At 35.4% G+C, this 19,305-nt stretch overlaps 1 protein-coding gene and 1 long non-coding RNA gene across 2 annotated transcripts; one reads left to right on the top strand and one right to left on the bottom strand.

Annotated features, from left to right (window-relative positions):
- Window positions 1-5,724: 5,724 nt before the first annotated feature.
- Window positions 5,725-12,210, top strand: LOC127103485 (uncharacterized). Its single transcript, XM_051040737.1, has 3 exons — window positions 5,725-6,898; window positions 11,785-11,869; window positions 11,995-12,210. The coding sequence occupies exons 1-2, from the start codon at window positions 5,847-5,849 to the stop codon at window positions 11,825-11,827; spliced, it is 1,095 nt and encodes a 364-aa protein (XP_050896694.1). The 5' UTR covers window positions 5,725-5,846; the 3' UTR covers window positions 11,828-11,869; window positions 11,995-12,210.
- Window positions 12,211-16,644: 4,434 nt separating this feature from the next.
- LOC127106788 (uncharacterized) lies at window positions 16,645-18,857 on the bottom strand. The gene is made up of 3 exons (XR_007795494.1): window positions 18,449-18,857; window positions 17,411-17,642; window positions 16,645-16,998 (listed from the first exon to the last, which is right to left on the bottom strand). It is a non-coding gene; the product is annotated as an uncharacterized LOC127106788 (long non-coding RNA).
- Between the last annotated feature and the right edge of the window lie 448 nt (window positions 18,858-19,305).

The following is a 19,305-nucleotide window of genomic DNA, read 5'->3' as shown; positions in this document are numbered from 1 at the left end:
AGATGTTCTAAAGGTTAGGTGGGGTAAGAGTGTGGCATTTAGTTTAGATTCGATCTAACATTTAATAGTCCGGACTAATAGCTTCGATCTAACATTCAATAGTCCAGACTATTTGGGGTAAGAGTGTATAGGTTTGAAAATTGTTGACAGAGTTTGAAAATATTTTAATAAAATTGTTTGAATATGCAATAAAAATTAAGAGGAAAATAAAAAAGTTAAGGGAAGAGAGATAACACCAAAGGTTTATAGAGGTTCGGTCTTAAAGAAGTGACATACTACTCTCTCCAAAAAATGATATCGAAAGTATTTAATAATGCTTGATATATTTTAGAAGGTTAACCCCATGAACCCCCTTATACAAGGAAAATAAAGTTTCAGGCTAATTTTCAACCAAACAACGAATCGAGGAATGAAGCGGTTAGTCTTCACGCCAAACAAAGAAGTGGTTATACTAATCTCCAAAGTGATTTTACACTAGTTTATCTCCAAACCAAAACAAACACTTCCTAAGGAAGAATAATTTACTCAAGAGGAAAAAGAAATCTTCGAAAATTTACAATAAATCCCTCACCCAGAACAACATCCTCACTAACTTCAAGAACACTCTCAAAGCACTATGGCTAAGAAAATGTGAGAGAAAGATGAATTTTTAGAGATATTGAGAGAGAGCATAAGTCAGAAGTTTCACATTTTTTAAATTGTTTGAAATGAAAGGTAAGCCATATATTTATAGGCCACAAAATGGTTCATTTTAGGAAACAATCAATGGGCAAAATAAATGACCCAATCAATTAGGCACTTGCAATAATCGATTATTTCTTTCCAAATCAAAAGGTTTTGATAGAGAGTCGTTACCATTCATTAAGACACTATCATAATCGATTACGGACCTAATTCGTCCTCATCTAATCAATTAGGTATTTTTTTATAATGGATTAAATAGTTCAAAAACTTGTCTTAATCAATATGACAGTTTCCAAATCAATCAGATAAGCTCCAAAAACATTTTTGGTGATTTTATTTGAAAATATAGGCTTTGAAAAACTTGTGTGTGTGTGTGTGTGTGTGTGTGTGTGTGCGTGTGTGCGTGTGCGTGTGCGTGTGTGTGTGTGTGTGTCTTTTAGCCATACTACTTATGAAAATGCCCTTGTATCTTTATAATACATTGATCACTCATACGAATAGGATCAGGCAAGCTTTCACACTTCCTCTCTTTCATATTTTGAAGCTTCAAGTTATTTTTCCAAATATTCCAACCATATAAGCATTTCACATGAATCTTCTTGATACTTGATATATCTTCAAGTTAGTCATCATGAACAGAGAGTAGAGATATCACTGATGTTCATAAACCCTAATCATGTTTCTTGAATCGAAAGGATAACTTGATCAACCACTTTGTGCATCTTTGACCGTCTGATCTAACTTTAGTATTTGCTTGTCTTCATGTGTTGTTGTCATCAAAACCACTTCAAGATTTTTTACGACTTCAGGTTTTGTCATAATCAAAACTATGACATTATTAAAGCTAAGCATATCTTGCTTATCTATGCGCTTTGATCACTTCTTGATTATACCTACAAACACATAGTTCCACTTTACTTGTATATCTATATACATATATATTTGCCATTCAAACAAAAATCATAGTTGTCCGATCTTTAAAAATATCTACAATGTAAACTCTATATATGTTTAAATTGTTGATAGTGTAAAATTTTATATGTTAATAGTGTATTAAAAAATTAAACTCAAATTATATTGTAATACTTAATTGTTAATAGTGTGAAATTTTATATGTTGACGGTGTATTAAAATTAAACTCAAATTATATTGTAACACTTTATATAATATATCCCCATCTTTGGTTTTGAGTCCCAAGTTATCTCATATTGTTAGGCTGGTTCACTAAGAACATCATCAGAAAGGTGGAAAATTGTCTTTCCGCCTTCTTTTGGGATGATCTTAGGTTTAGTCATATTTTTCTAAGAGATTGTTTCTCGAGGCTCTATCTTCTCTCAAATAAGTTTAATGGAAAAGTTGGTGATCTAAATGCTTATTCGAATAGGGTTTTGACATTGGTCTTAGGTGGATGAGGGATGTACTACTAGGAAAACCCCTTTTTACCTAGGTTAGAAATTGGGGTTAACATCGGTTTCATATGCAAGGTAACGAAGAATGTCTTAAAATGTGCATTATTTTTCCCTCAACGGAAATTTCACCGAGAGGAAATACTTAATGGTCATAGAAATTTCAAAATTAGATGGTGCGTCCCATATTTTCTCTCAGTTATAAGAAAAACTGAGGTAATATAGTCATTCTTATTGCCTCGTTTAATTATTAATCAAGGGGAAAACATTTTTATTTATTTATTTTTATTTTTATACATTTTTGTTTTAACTTGTATTACATAACCTATTTTGCTCATTTCTGAAACAAAAATATTTTACCTTTTGTCCATTTCTAAAACAGAAACACTGTACTAAATTTTTTCGTTATTTACATCAATTGAAAATCCATAATGGAACACAACTTATATTTTTACAACAAAATTAAAATAAATGTTTAACCAACAAAAGAAGAAAAAAATGTAAAATCTTGAACAGTCGTCCAAAAGTTTTCTTTTGTGATTTATAACCGGTTGTTAATTTGAACAACATATGAAACCAATTAGGATAATCAACAACAACAACATTAATTCTTTAAACCATTGATCTCAATAACAACAACAAAAAATTTCAAACTTCAATCTCAACAACAACAACAATAAAATTCAAACTTTGATATCAACAACATGCATCAATAACCACGACTAACATAAATAATTTATAATCATATATGAATTTCATAAAAAAAATAACACTTACTTTAGGGGTTTTTAATTTTTAACTTTTGCTTCTAAAACCATGCAACATATGGTATTCTTTAGGATCTATACATGTTTGAAAAAAAAAATATTAGTAAAAAGAATACAAATGTAAAATGAATAAATATATATTATTAAGTCATATAAAATATTTACTTACTAGTTTTCCTATATTCCCTCTTGATGATCATAACGAATGACATGCACATCATCTAAATTATTTTCTTCAGATGAGAGACGTACATGTGATGCGAAAGAAGGGGTCTCAAAATTTAAATTTTTTATTTTTATCACTATCGGGAATATGTTTTCCTTGTAGAATAATGGATCATCTAGTGTTATAAGGATCAGTGACATAAAAAACTTGTTTTGCTTGGAGTAACATAATAAATGGTTAGTTCATATAAGTTGTCTTTCGAAGATCACCTATGTGAATATTAATTCATCGGTTTCTACACTAGTGTTATTGCCAATTCACTTGCGCTTAAATAAAGACACTTTAAAAGTAACATAATCAATATTCAAAATATCCTCAATGACCCAAAAGTACGCTCTAGATGTTAGTACATGGATTCAACTTCAATCATTTTCTCACTATTTTGTATGGTACTACGATCATCCTTTGATTTTGCGTTGAATGAAAATTTAGTAATGTTGTATGCACTCCAAGTTATTACATTAAACTTAGAAATAAATGACATTCATTTAATTGTCTCGGATGCAATACTATCTTCAAAAACTCTTTCATTAAACTAATTTATGAAAGTTTTGTTATGCTCTGTCAACATCAATTTTTCACTCATCCGGAGGAAATTTTTTTTGATAAGACTTTTGCGAACAAATAAGTAAGGTTGAACTTCATCAACATTATTCAATATATATAAATGTGCTTAAAGAACTATATCTCAGTCCAATGTCTTAACATTTAAACCTCGAGTACTTTTACCTTCATATTTTTCTTCATGACGAGACTCGAGAATTCCTATATATTTTGCTTCTGACAAATAAATAAAACTCAATAGATTCTTTTGTGATGTGTCGTTCAACGACCGAAGCTTATGGATAATGATGATTTTTTGTATTCCCTTTAAAGATATTCATGAATCTCTCTACCAGATACATCTACGTTAAATAAACTTGACCATAAAATCTAACATTCCTTACTAGATGAACAATTAAGTGAGCTATAATGTCAAAAAATGATGGAGGAAAATACATCTCTAATTGACACAAGATAATTGCAGCCTCATGTTCCAACTCATCTAAATTTCCAGGATCAATGACTTTACTACATATAACATTGAAGAATAACTACAATATGATTATAGTTATCCTTATACTTTTTTATAAAATGTCACTGATAGCCACCGCTTGCATCAAGACATGACAATCATGAGATTTTAAGCTAACTAACTTGAGATCCTTCGTTGACATGAGTTTCTTCACATTTGATGAGTATCCTTTGGGAACTTTGATACCCTACAAACAATCGTAATTTTTTTTTCTTTTTTAGATAGAGTGTGATATGTTACGGGCAAATATGTTATATTTTCTATTTCTTTTGGGGTTATTATCGTATACACATCACCACCATATCTAGATAAGATTTCTTACTATGTTTTATCTTGCATTTAATGGTGAGAAATACTCCGATCAAACTATCACGTATAATTTTCTCCATATACATCACATCAAGACAATCACTTACATCAATGTTATATTAATATGGAAGATCAAAGAACAAATACCTCTTTTTCCAAATATTTTTCTCCACGAGACTTTTTTATTTCTTTCCAAAGACAATATTATCTTTTATAAATTTCATTCCCGGTTAAGTGTTTTGGAGCGATATCAAACTCATGATCTCCATTAAATGTTTTCTGTAATCTACGATATGAATGATTAGGTATTAGAAATTTTTTATGCCTAATGTAAACAGTCTTTTTTCCATTTTGTAGTTGGTGGGAGCATGTATCATCTTTCACTTATAACACACACTTTATTTCCTTGATGTTGTACCTAGACAAATTACTGTATACAGGAAAGTCATTGATTGTGCAAAACAACATGACACACATCTTAAAATTATCACATGTATATGTATCATCAACATCAGCGCATTCCTCACACAAATCTCTTAAATCTTTATTCAATGAAGTTGAATAAAAATATATGTCGTTCCCTGATAATTTTGAACCTGATATCATCGTTGTCTCTTGCAACACGATATCTTTCATTAAACATAGTTTCGTTAGTTGGCTTATGTGCTACTTGATTTTGTTTAAGAGCACCGACTCGATTTTAGAGATAAATGAGATCTAAATTTTTGTCTAGAGTTATGTTTGATTTATCTCTAATTTGAAATTTGTCATATAAACCATATAAAAATCCTAAAATGAGTTCATTTTTTTCAGGTCAAAATCTACTAAAGAGTAACCGTTGAATTTAGTGTTTCCTTTAATCTTGGAAATGATTTTTTTTTCTAAAAATCTCGTGTTAAGTATTTGTTATCGAGGCTTTTGTTTATCCCTCAATAGAATTGTTGTTTTCTTTAACTTTTTGCTTATTTTTTAATTTTTCGTTTATTTTCTGATTTAGGTTAACTGAAAATTTGTATAGGGTTGAAAAAGCTTGTAGTTTAGACTTTAAAGTTATTCGGTAATTATTCATTTGAAAATATGAACCACATGTTATAAAATAAAAATATCATTATTTTGACAAATACATTCTGTCTTTAACTGATAATTGCTAATCAAATGTTTTCTTTTGACAGCTAAATATTTATATTTTTAGAAAACAAAATAAATGAAAATATGCTGTATTTATTTTATTTTTGATTGGTCAAATACTAGTGAATGGAAAAATTCCAACCTATTTTTATTTCTATAGTTATCCCTATATTAATACATGTACTACTACTACAACACTAGTATATGTGAGGGAGAGAGTCACTGCAACTAGCTATCATCCAAAGAACGAAATGGGGTGTGCATCTTCCAAAGGTATCGACGGCACGGCAGTCGCCGTATACCAGCCACCACCGACGAGCTTCGCCGTGTTCGACATAAACTCCATCGAAGAACCATGGCTCAAACACCTCAACGACAACACCAACACCATGTCACAAGAAAACAAACCCGCTCTCCCTCAACCTATTCTCCACATCCTCGACGCTACCGAGAAATCTCCTCAATCATGGGAAGATGTCAGCAAAACACTCCAACACCTCAAACCAATTGTCCAACAAGAGAAAGAGAAACCTCCTCAGACACCACCACCACCGTCTCCTCTGTTGTCACAACCACCACCTCCACGCAAGGTTGCTTCCTTCCGAACACTCGAAGAACTAGATGCGAAACAAAGCCCGAAGAATAACAACACCAACGAGTCACAAGCTCAATCCACTACGGATGGTGATCGATTGAGAACAATAAAACCTACGTTGTCTTCGAAGCTGAAGAACAACATATTCATACAGAAAGACATGTTAGAGAAACAAAAAGAAGAGAGAGAATCGAATTTCGAACGGTTAAGGAGGGACCCACTGAGTAACTACCCGGAGAAAGTTCCACCGAAAGGAAACGACGCCGTGGTGATATACACGACGTCGTTAAGAGGAGTTAGAAAAACTTTCGATAACTGCAACAAAGCGAGGGACTTGTTAGAGAATCACAGGGTGATATTCGACGAGCGTGACGTGGCACTTCACGGAGAGTTTTTGAAGGAAGTGAAAGAGTTGTTGTTAACGGAGGAAGAGTCCGGGGTTGGGGTGGTTTTGCCGCGGGTGTTTGTGAAAGGGAGATATTTGGGTGGTTTGGATGAGTTGACGGAGTTAAATGAAACGGGGAGACTTGGGAGGATATTGAATGCGACGCGTGTGGAGAGAGGTGTTGGGAGACAAGGTTGTGGGGGGTGTGGTGGGGCTAGGTTTGTTCCTTGTTTGGATTGTGGTGGAAGCTGTAAGCTGGTGATTAGTGGGGTTGAAATAAGTGATTCGACACTGCGGAGGTGTCCTAAGTGTAATGAGAATGGGTTAGTTCATTGTCCTACTTGTCTTTGATTTTGAGTTTCAATACTTGTTCAGGTTTTCTTGTTGTTGTTGTAATAATATTGATTCATAGTTTGATACTATACTATACTAGTGTTTTATTCATAAATAAAATTACAGTATTGTCAAGTGTATGTGATGGATATGTTTATTGTATAATCAAATTAATAGTTAAACTTGTAATGACTCTTGGGATTCTGGATATGTGTATGTGATGGATAAGCCATTCCATGAATGATGTCATGAGTAAAAAAGTTGAAAACTTTCCTATTTACAAGTTTCAAGATATAGTTACATTTATGACGTGGACACATACTCTTTCCAGACTTATATGCAAAAGTCTTTTAATTTTTTTTCCTTAAATATAAACAAATGTCAACGAATCTAAGTGCATTTAATGTTTTTATTCCAAAAGTATTCTCACATTAATTACTTAATATTGTTAGTAGAAGATAATTTAATTGAGGGTATACTAATAATTGTATTGTCTCTCTCACATGAAATCAAGAAACTTAAATGCACTTAAGTATATTTCTGAATAAACGTAAAACTTGTCTTTTTTGCTTATAAATCAGGCTGGAATAGTATGTCTCACATATTACAAGTCAAGGTTAAAGAAGAAGACGAGATTAATAATTTGAATTTACAAGGGAGTGTGATTAGGTTTATTTATATATCGATCAAAAAGAGAGAAAAATAGGATTAATTAAGTCCCTAATTAATAGGCAAAATATAACGAAATTTTTACAAAAATAACCCACTTTTTAAAGGAAATTCTCAAAATACCATTGGTTTCAAAAAAAAATCCCAAAATACCCCACTTTTAGGAGGAGTCGCCAATTGAATTGGAGACTCCTCTTAAAAATTGAATGGAGGCGTCAATTGGATTGGCTAGGGCAGGTGCCCTAGCCAATCCAATTGGGCCCCTGTGTAGGGCTTAAGAGGAGGCGCCAATTCAATTGGAGACTCCTCATAAAATGCAATTTTTGTGTTATAAATAGATGCGTTGTGTGAGTAATTGTTCCACATCTCATATAATCATTTGGCAATCATGTTTGGTGTTTGCCGCCGATACGGAAAGGTGATTTATGCGAGAGACAAACCTCAGATGCTGATGTTGTTCTGGAACATCACTACGTTCGATCAACTGAAGAGGGAGCTGGTTCGTTGGTTAGATGGGAAAATACCAGAAGGGGAAAAAATTAGAAGTATTGAGAGACTTGACAGTATCTTTGGTTGGGTGCGAATGAAGACTGATAAGGATGCTAGGGAAATGATGTTCGGTCGAGACGACATCAATTTGATTGTTGTAATCAGTTAGAAATATTTCTGTTTTCAGATAACTTATTTTGTACTGATGTTTGTTGTGAACCTCGTTGTAACAAAAACTTAATGATATATAATGATTGAAGGTTACAGAAATACAATGTTACAAAAAGCTTAAGACCTAGATGATGCTCCTCGATTGGGACAGTTGTTCTTGTTGTGTCCTGGTTGACGACAGATACTACACAATCTTATCATTTTATCTATGGAATCCATCTCTGTTCTGATACGTGTGTTGTTTGGCCTTCCTTCTTTCTTTCTACGCATCTCGTCATTGTGCCAAACAATATCACCTTCATATGGAGGCCAGTAATCCTCCATTGGTAGTACTGAGAAGCTTTGATTATATACATTCATGATGGTGTCGACCTTGTACACATCAGATAAATGGCTGTAAGCATCTTAACGAGTATAAGCGCATGTTGCAATGACATGGGAGCAAGGTATGCGGAAGGCCTGGAATTTTCCACAATCGCACCAACTTCTGTTTAGTCTAACAGCGTAGGCTAAATTTGGTCTCCCCTCGTTGTGGTCCATTGTTTCCTGGACGCTGAAATTTTACCTATGACGGTCAAAGACTGTTACAGCGTGTGTACTAGCTTCGATGCTCTCCTCTTTCATGACCTTCATGCAACACTCACTAAATACTTGCCCGGACATTAACACCACACTCCATCTTTCACCTCTGGTTGCAAACATAGAAGCCAACCTATAATAGGTCGATCTTACCAAGGCAGTTATCGGCAAATTTTGAATTCCTTTGAATACCCCGTTCATGCATTCCACAAGGTTTGTTGTCATGTGGCCCCATCGACAACCTCTGTCAAATGCCCTTGTCCACTGCTCTACTGGTATGTTATTTAGCTATCTCCATGCGTCTTCTTTAGACAGTCTAATTTCATCACGATAATATTGAAATGACGGTTGAGTTAGAGCATACCCAGCATTCACCACCTTCTTGCGAAGATTCTTATCTTTTATAGCACGCATGAAGTTTTGTGCAATGTGTCTGATGCAATAGACATGGGTAGAAGGAGGATCATGCCATCCGTTGTCATGGTTGTTGTAGACACTCTCAATGGCAGCATGTCTATCAGAAATCAAACAGAGATTGGCTTGTGGAGCCACATGCGTTCTGAGATGTCGAAGAAAGAAACCCCATCCACCAGCCGTTTCACCTTCAACAAGAGCAAAGGCAATGGGAAAGACATTGTTGTTGCCGTCTTGTGCAACCGCCATGAGCAAAGTACCCTTGTATTTTCCGTATAACCAAGTGCCATCAATTTGAATAATAGGTTTGCAGAATGTGAAACCTTTGATGCACGAGTCAAATGCCCAAAAGAGACGGTGAAAGATTTTATTACCTGTAGCATAGGTTCTGTCTGGCATCATCGCTGGCAATGTCTCCATAATTGCCACAGTTCTTGGGACATGTGTTTTTAGTGCCCATAAAAACCGTGGCAATTCCTTGTATGAATCCTCCCAGTTGTCGAAAACTTGTTCAACAGCCTTTGTCCTTGCAATCCAGGTTTTCTTGTAAGATGGAGTATAATTATATGTTGTTCTGATATGGGATATAATTATACTCACCTTCACTGATGGGTCTTTATTAACCAACGGCAGAATGTCTTGACATATCAACGTTGCGCTTAGTTTACGGTGATCTTGTTCAACGTTAGTTGCAATGCAACTGTGATGTGGGTCTATTGAAGCGATCTCCCAAGAGTCGTTTTTCTTCTTGTAAGACGCAGCCAAACGAAACTTACAAAGCATGTTACAACATTCGATAGCATACCTTCTAGAATCAGTGCGTTTCACTGTAAAATCAGCAGAGTTGTTCATGTAGAATTTTTTGATAGCTAGAACACATTCTTCTTTGGTACGAAACATGTCTCCCACCTTTAATTCGCCTTCTGATCTCGGATATGGATTATAGAAAACACTGTTGGATGTTTCGTCGTCGTGCATATCCATATTTGTCATATGTTGAGGCGGGTTGTAGACATGACTAGGAGGTATTGGTGGTGGTTGATCATCATCTTCATCGTCGTTGTTCAGCATGTGATCAACCTGTATCTCGGTCTCCTCTTCTTCATCATCAACGACGTCCACTTCTGCTTCTGCTTTTGGATTGACGTCATCTGACCATTGTGGATCAACTGAAGAAAAACCAAGTCGTACTTATATGGCTTGGTACAGATCGGTTGGTTTTCAGTTCATCGTCGAGGATATGTACTTGTACGACCCACGCCAGATGACTTACACACCTGACACCTCAACATCAAACCCCTAACAACAGTGTCAGACTGGATACACACAACCCCCTGTCCGTCAAACGTTTCGTTCAACCAACACACAAACATACAACCAAAACATTCCATACACCCAACCCCAATACCAAGAGCATACCCCATACCACCACCAACAAATTGATCATCAACCTGAGACTTAACATCGCTTCGCACCCACCCCATCACCCTACCAAAGTCCCCTAAGCCAGAACACCCAACGATCATTCAACACCAACTGCCCCTCCTCCTACCGTAGCCAAGAAGCTCAAACCTCACAAAACCAAAACATCCAACAACCTTATCTCTACCAAACACCCCAACAACCTTTCCAACCTTTCCTCGACGCATCGTTCACACCCATGTCTCCCTTCAACCGTCCCGGTCGCCCATCAATGAGTCAACCACATCCCAACTTCTCTAGCATGGGTCATGAGCTCAGCTACGACGGTACACCATCGATGCATACTGAAGACTATGCCGACTTGTCTGACTACCTCAACAGACCTTCTCCTGTAGTTGGTAGTGACGCTCCTGGCCCCTCAGATGCTCAAACATCGATACTTAATCATCAACGTGGGTTAGGGCCACGGGTTAGGGTAGCTAGAGGATGTGGGACCGGAGGTCGGTTAGGTGATTCCGGTCATCACCATTAGGTTTCTTTGTGTAAACGACAAATTTTATTAATATCAATTGGTCTTATATCAAATTTATCTATCACGTATACCATTTACCAAAAAAAATAGCATTTTACACTAAGGCTCCAATTGAATTGGCGCCTCCTCTTAAGCCCTACATAGGGGCACCAATTGGATATATGCCCTAGTCAATCCAATTGGCGCCTCCATTCAATTTTTAAGAGAAGTCTCCAATTCAATTGGCGACTCCTCCTAAAAGTGGGTAATTTGAGAACTTTTTTGAAATCAGGGGTATTTTGGAAATTTTCTTTAAAAAGTAGATTATTTTCGTAAAAAATTCAAATATAACAACCTATTTATTTATTGACTAAGTCAAATGAAGAAATAATAATTATAACTAAATATTATCATTATTATCTAACCTTAAAGCCGGTGAGTACAATGTTTTTAGTCTCAATTTAGAGCAAATATTGTTGAAAGGTTAAGTGGTTTTGTAAAAACATATACAAACAATTTGTTATATGGTAGAAATAGGAAACAAGTGAAACATTTTTGTTGTAATTTCTCTCACAAGATACTAATCAGTATCAATGTGTTTTGTATGCACGTGAAATAAAGAATTGATGACAAAATGTCTAGAAGAGACATTATCACGATATAGAAGAGTTGGGTGAATGAAATTAACTTTAAGGTCTTGCAAAAGGTAAGTTATCCGCTATACTTCGGTTGAACTTCGAAGAGATTGTTGACAGCTTTTTTAGATTTTCAAGAGATGATGGAATCACCAAGAAAGATATAGTGTCCACTTAAAGAGTGTTTTGTTTTCAGACACATGGGGCAACCTTAATTCAAGAATGCTTTGAGTTAAAGAGTTGTAGTGGCTGGAAAAAAACCTCGTGTTATGGAAAGGTTGAGGTATCTTAGGACCAGAATTGCAACTTGATGATGAAGGTTTGTGTGGTTACTTATATATGTGTTGGTTTAATTGTTGGACAACATAACAAATGTTTGATTTTCTATTGATAAGGTATACGAGTTGGCAAACTAATCTTGTATAAATTGTTGGATCTTGTAATGGTGTCCCTTCTTCCTTTGAAAGTCTTGTTCCTCTCATTAGTGTTGATGAGGGCTTTGCATTAAAGAGGCATGTGTGTCAGAGTTAGGTACAATACATATTTTCTTTGACATATATTGATTCCTTCTTTGGATCTTGCAATCCTTGATCCTCTAAAATACTTGAGACATCTCATCTCAAGCCCTTAGTCTTAAAATCTTCTTGAAGTGTGCTTTTTATTGATGTAATGGTGGTTTAGTTGTTTCTTGCCATGATAATGTCATCAATATAAATAGTAATGTTATAAATAATGAAGATGAATGACTTTTAAATAGAGAATGGCATTATTTGTGATTATTTAAATCCTTTAGATAGTAAAAAAGTTAATAATTTTGCAAACTATTGTCTACTAGTACTAGATTATTTTAAGTTATATAGATATTTTAAAAGTTTATATACATGATTTGGATTAGTAATATAAACACCTCTAGGTAGTTGCATATAAAACTCCTCATCAAAATTACCATGAAAAAATGTATTATGTATATCTAATTGTTGAAAATGTAAATTTAAGAAAGAGAACATAGAAAGTAAGAATCTTATGGTGGTTAACTTGTCATAAAGAAAAAAAATGTCAACAAAAGTTAATACCTTCAATTTTTTATAAGAAAAATGTATTAATAAGGAGTATGAGGGGTACTCAATCCTTAATACAAGGCAAAATCAAGGAGAGGAAAAAAAACAAACATATTCTTGTTAAAAGATACTAAAAGGTTGACATTCTTGTTCTAAGTTAAGGAGAGCCTTAAATGAATGGTTTGAGTGTTTGTTATGTATATTTGTCTCATTTTTTGTTGTCATTTTCCCTTAGAACATCCTCCTACTTATAGGTTTCCATCTCCATCTCTCCCCTCCTTTTCTTGACTCTCCATATCCTTCATAAATCCTCCTATCAATAATGTATGTCGCTCTCATAATTGTCATGTAATGTTCGTCTCTTCACTAATTATAACTCCCTACCATAATGCATCACCCTGTAACTGTTTCCTATGACTATACAAACGACATCCTAACTTTATCATTGGATCAGACATGTACTAATTGGACCATTCTCGGCTTATGGGAGGTCGGATCCACCTTGTTTACTCGGATATCCTAACCGGATTCCGATCTGGTAGATGACAACCCGATTGTCCGATTTTCTAACCCTATCATACTCGGTCATCGTGCCAAATCGGTCTCAAAGAACTCACATGTCTAAATAGGCATCGTCGATCTCATACCTCGATTGGTCAACTAATTTTTTGGGATATACATAAACCCCCCGAGCATGAGATCTAAAAAGTTTAAGTACTCGGACAAAAGAAGCCCAAAATATTTCGTTTAAAATTCTCCCCAATCCACTCACGTTGTGATATTTGTTTATGGTGATGTGTCTTTAATCATGTCAGCGTATCTTTATCAGATTTTCCTCTTCCCTAGTATTGATGATTTTTATGGGAATTTGCTCCCTTTCAATAACCCAAAGCATTTCATACTGTTTAAACCCCTTTAAGAAGAGTTACCCATAATTAAAACCACATTTTGCCTCCTGGTTTATCATTCGTTGGAAAAAGTCTTTCTCACTTCTAAGCAATTTTCAGAGTTCTCGTTCGTTCTTCAAGACCAGGTACATTTTCTTTTTGCTTCCATATTATTTTATTAAATGACTATTGTTGATGCATGTGACGAGAACACCAAAATATTAAAAACCTTGAGTGCCCACGAAATAAAAGATCTTTGAGATTTTTATGTGAGAAGATGTAGAGATACTCTAACCCATTTTAACTTTGATCGTATTGTAAAGGAAGCTTACAACGATATTTCTGTCTCTTTTAGAGGTTTTGATTCTGACACTTCTTCGTCAGGTCCATCCGTTGAGGTGGTGATGGAGATTATAGAGTCATTTGATCAAGAAGTAACGATTTACGATCATAACTCCATAGACGAGGTGGAGATAGCTAAACTTCGGTCTTTGAAGAATATATCTTCTATTGGGAATGAAGACTATGTTATTTTGGAGCCCTGTATTCTAGGGGAATGTGTTTGCATAGCTCGTCCTAGGGGAGCTAAAGATGAATATTTTCATTTCTATTCCAGGGTATTGGAAGATTTTAATATCCATCTTCCCCTTACCAATTTTGAATTCGATCTACTAAAAAACCTAAATGTTGCCCCTTCTCAACTTTGTGCTAATAGTTTGGGGTTTATCAAGGCTTTGGAAATAGTCTGTGAGGCTATAGATATAGAGCCCACCATAGGCTTATTTTCATCCTTTTTTGAAATCAAAGGTGTTGAAAAGGGTGGATGGGTGACCCTTATTGGCCTTCCCGGTAAGAGTTTTCTCCAAGCCTACACCACCAACTACAAAGGTTTCAAAGACTGATTTCTACGAATTAGGTGTGGACTAAGATGTCCTCAAGTAATATATGCATTAGATGGGTCTTATCATTTTCCTATCTACTAGACTGGGGATCCTCTTTCAGTATTTGGGATTAATTTTGATAAATTAAAAGACCATGAGGTTAGATCTTTGGCCATCTTAGATTCCTTCCGTATGATAAAGGTCTGGGATCTATTGTATCTACCCGAAGAGGAAATCATTTCTTTCTTGGGTAATGATTATTTATTTGATTTGCGTACTACTTGGGATACCATCATGCATTCTGCTAGCCTTTTTCTCATTTTGCCTTTAGGAAAAATGACTGACATATCTGTGAAATAACAAAAGAAGCTAATGATGGAAGTCCTGACAGCGAGAAAAGTAGTCGACTAAAATTCTACTAAATTGGAATTGTCTGGTTTAGAATCTCGACTACTGAAGAAAAGAAAGATAGTCCCAAATAAGGCAATTCCTAATGTCTCAGAATCCCAACCTTCGACTCTTTCACCACCGAAGCGTTTTCATCAGAGTTCCCCGAAGAAGATGAAAACTCTTATGAGTGTCACGGATTGAAGTTCCTTTACAATCATCTGAATGCCATGAAAGACATAAACAAGGTAAAGACCATATGGCGGCAGAAACTAACCCAAAACATCAATTCTTATATGTTGAGATTTTTTATTTTAACCCATGGGCTATTTGAAGTCGGAGATGATTATGAAAAGAATGAGATAAAATTGAACTAAGAAATCAATCAACTGAAGGAGCAACAAAAAGCACAAGTGGTTAGACTATCCGACCTAGAGAAGCATTTATTTGAGGAGAAAAGTAGGAGGGAGAAATTTGAGGCTATGAATCAGGAGTTGATCCACTATTAATAAGCAATCAGAGAAAATGAAATCACTTCAAGATTCACATATCCAATTGCAAAACTCTTTACAGAAAGCACAAATCGACGTCCTTGACGCAGGTGATGTTGCCTTTGATAGGGAAGAGGCTTAAGCCTTATGTCTCTATCCCGATCTTGACTTGATTGAGATGGACTTCTTAAAATTTGTGGCTAATGGTCATCTTGTGGATATGGAAGAAGTCGAGTCCTCCCCCACTGACGATTTGATCCCGAAAGACCACATTGCTATTGTCATACCTCAAAATTCACCATACCCTTCACAATGATCATCTAGGTCACTAACCTTAATCATTTGCATATCTTCATAGACATTCACTCCATTTGCATATATATGGTTCAATGCAAGAGGACGGGTATCTTGGATTCCAAGCTTTGTGCTTGCACCTAGTGAAAACTAGGGTTTTTCTACAACTTGAGGTTGCTCAGTCAACCAAAACTCTAATTGGGGGCACTCTTGGTTCTTGTGTGTGTGCTTGGTATTGAGGATTCATTTGTGACTTCTTAATGAAGAAAAACCCTAATTTGGGGATCCTCACTTGATTATGGCTCCATAAACCCTAATTATGTCCAACATTTATTGTGTGGGCTTCTAACCCTAACTACATCTGATCCATTATCATTCCATGTATGAATGCCTCCCTTGCTTGGTCAAGTTTCATTCAATAGCCTCTTGTTCATGGCCCTTCATGTTGGTTCCTTGTTTTGATTCCATTCATTTCATGTTCTCACATGTGCATCTTGTGTTTGTTTGTGTCATTTGGCTCAAGTCCAAGTCCATGGCTCCATAAATTTCATTGGCTTCCATTGTCATAGCATTTCATCTGATAATATCCTCATTCCTAGCCCATAGTTGGTCCATTCTTGGTTTGTTCTTTTTGCATCCATTTGGTCATATAAATTCACCTCATGCTATTTTTTCAATTCCTTGGTGTTTTGGTCCTTGCTAAGGTCTAATGATTCATTCAAGTTATCATTCAATCCATTCAAGTTAGTTTAATATCTTTCATAATACAATCCATTTCAGAGTTAATTCAAGCCATGTCAATATGTTCATTCATTTCAATATCTTTCATCATTTTCCATACAAGTCAATTCATTTCAAGTCATGTTTATCCATTCAATACCAAGTTCATACAAGATCATTCAAAGTATCCATTTCATTCACAAAAAACATCAAATTTCACTATAAAAATCATGAGAATGTCCAAAGCATTGGGAAAGAGTACAAAAATAACATATTGACCAAATGTTGACTTTGGTCAATAATTGACTTTTTGGTCAACTTTGACCAAAGTCGACTCAACCATTTTACAACCCAAAATCCTAAATTCCATTTCTAATCTCTTGATCATTGATCTTTGCCATTGGTGAATGATACTTCAAGTGCAAGTTAGGTGGACATCATGTTGCAAGCCATTGTCCAACAATTTACCATGTGTGCATAACCTACAAGAGACCAACCAAGACAATTCATTAGCATATCATACATTCCAACAAGGTATTAAATCATTCATGTGTTAGTCATGTCATGCAAAGTCAATACAAAACCAAGAAAATAAGCATGCTAACCATGTACATGGAAAAAGACATACAAAATGGAAAACCAAAGCAGCAATATTATACATCACAAATACTAGTCCAATGCAGATCAGAAGAAGCCAATGCATATCCAAACAGAACCAAGTCATAAATGCAATGAAACATGTCATGAACCATTCAAATCATGCAGACACTCATATGAAGCCAAATGCAAACCTGTCATAGGCCAAACATGCAATGTATCATCGATGCAAACAGATTTGCAACATTCATAGCAGGCCAATAAAATGTACATCCAGAAGTCACAATTATGTTGTACCATGAGCCAAACATGCCTGCATCTTGCTTGCACCAGACCTGCAGAACCTTGCAGCAACCATGAGTCCTGCTAGCATGCCATGAAACAATGCAACATGAAAACTTGCAGTAGAACTCACCATGACCATGGCACAACCAAACCATCGAATTTCCATCACACATGTAGTAAGTCACACCAAAGCATTGCACCACATCAGTTCATTTGAACAACATGCCAGTGAAGACCTACAAGCCTACAATTCACCCATACAAACTTTGTAATCTAATTGAATAAACTCCTGCAACATTGAATCAATACATTTTAACCTATCATCAACAGCAGACCATGCATAAATCAGTTTGAAACACAAAGCATATACATTAACACCTAATAAACAGCATCACAAAGCAGAAACATGACATTTTATATCACAATCATCGGTAACTGACACTTATAACCTAACAAAACACTAGAACTAACTGCACTAACTACCCTGCCAGCTGGCCTGCATTGGGATCAACAAAGAATCATAAACAAAATAACAACTAGCCCCAATTCCACCCTTTCCTAACTGAATTCCCTAACAAAAATGGCATCAATCCCTATACCCTAACCATCTATATATCAGCATTCATGACCACCAAATCAAGTCTCCAATCACTTTCTCATCCCACCCTCTCAGTCATTTAGCTCCAATCATTTACTCTCACAACCATGAATCATCATCAGATAAACTCATAAAAGAATTCATCCATCGCTCTCAAGCCTCAACGTATCACCTTAATCATCAAGCCACAAAAATCGCCATCACTCTTCATTCTGATTCAACAGAATCTAGAGAATTCATTCTTCACTGCTCAAAATATGCAACCACCATCATCACCACCAACCTCTACACCTTCAATTCAACCATTTTTCTCCCTCTCCATTCGACCATCTCATCACTCTCAATTCAACATCTCAGCACTCAAATTCATCAACAACTTTTCAGAAGAAGAATCAAGAAGGAGAAGAAGAGGAATTTAGATAAAGCAAGAAATAAGGACTCATATTCATTACCTGGAAGCAGAGATTCCTTCGTTGTCTTCATCATCTCCGGTAAGGTGTTTCTGAAAAATCTTCTTTTCTTCAATTTCTTGTTACGGGAATGTAGAGGAAAGCTAGGGGAATCAGAGCCCCAATCCTGTGGGCTCTGACTTTTCGAGAGTAGAGTTTAATTTAAGATTAAGAAACTAGGGTTCTTGAGGATCCCAATTCTGTTAGTGATTTAGGGCTAGAATCTGGTAAAATTGAGTGGATATTCATGGAGAGCGTGAGAAGGCGAAGCTGATGATGGCATCAATTTGCATTTCTAGTGACCACTGCCTCTTGAGGTGATTTACGGTGTTGTGGTCCACGGTGGTTTCATATGAGGTTGTGGTCTGAGCTGATTTTTGAAACTGGCACATTTTAATTTGATTTAAATTCAATTCATTTGAAATTGATTTTACCACGTGACATTTTGCTTGTTGATCCACATGTTCATGTGGTTAATTCAATGGGCTTATTTTTATGGGCTTAGCATCATGGGCGTAGCCTTTTACTCATCCTCATCCCAAACTGCCATCTATACCCCCTTCCCATGGGACTGAACCAATGGGCCTTTTGCCCATATACTCATGCGCCTGTAGTTCTACTAGCACCATGTTTCTTGACTTGGCACCCCCTGGCCCATTTTGAATTTATTTTTTATTTTGAGCTTCTTTTTCTTGCCATTTCATTTCATTTTTACAATTTAATTCATGTTTAATTTGATTAGATATTAATATCTTGCTTAACATGATTAGGATATATTAGGAAAAATACATTTAATTATTAAATGTTCATTTATGAATTTAATTATATGTGTTAGATATTAATTCAATTCATTTGATAAC

Source organism: Lathyrus oleraceus, chromosome 7, assembly GCF_024323335.1.
Source record: "Lathyrus oleraceus cultivar Zhongwan6 chromosome 7, CAAS_Psat_ZW6_1.0, whole genome shotgun sequence".
In the NCBI taxonomy this organism is placed as follows: Eukaryota; Viridiplantae; Streptophyta; class Magnoliopsida; order Fabales; family Fabaceae; genus Lathyrus; species Lathyrus oleraceus.
The sequence above is the reverse complement of the archived record's forward strand: the minus strand, read 5'-3'. Positions and strand labels throughout refer to the sequence as shown.

What these genes read in the sequence shown, in the direction of transcription:
- LOC127103485 (XM_051040737.1), top strand. Translation starts at nt 5,847, where the DNA reads ATGGGGTGTGCATCTTCCAAAGGTATCGACGGCACGGCAGTCGCCGTA. An exon ending in CCTAAGTGTAATGAGAATGG is followed by an intron (nt 6,899 to 11,784) that starts GTTAGTTCATTG and finishes CGTGAAATAAAG; the next exon opens with AATTGATGACAAAATGTCTA.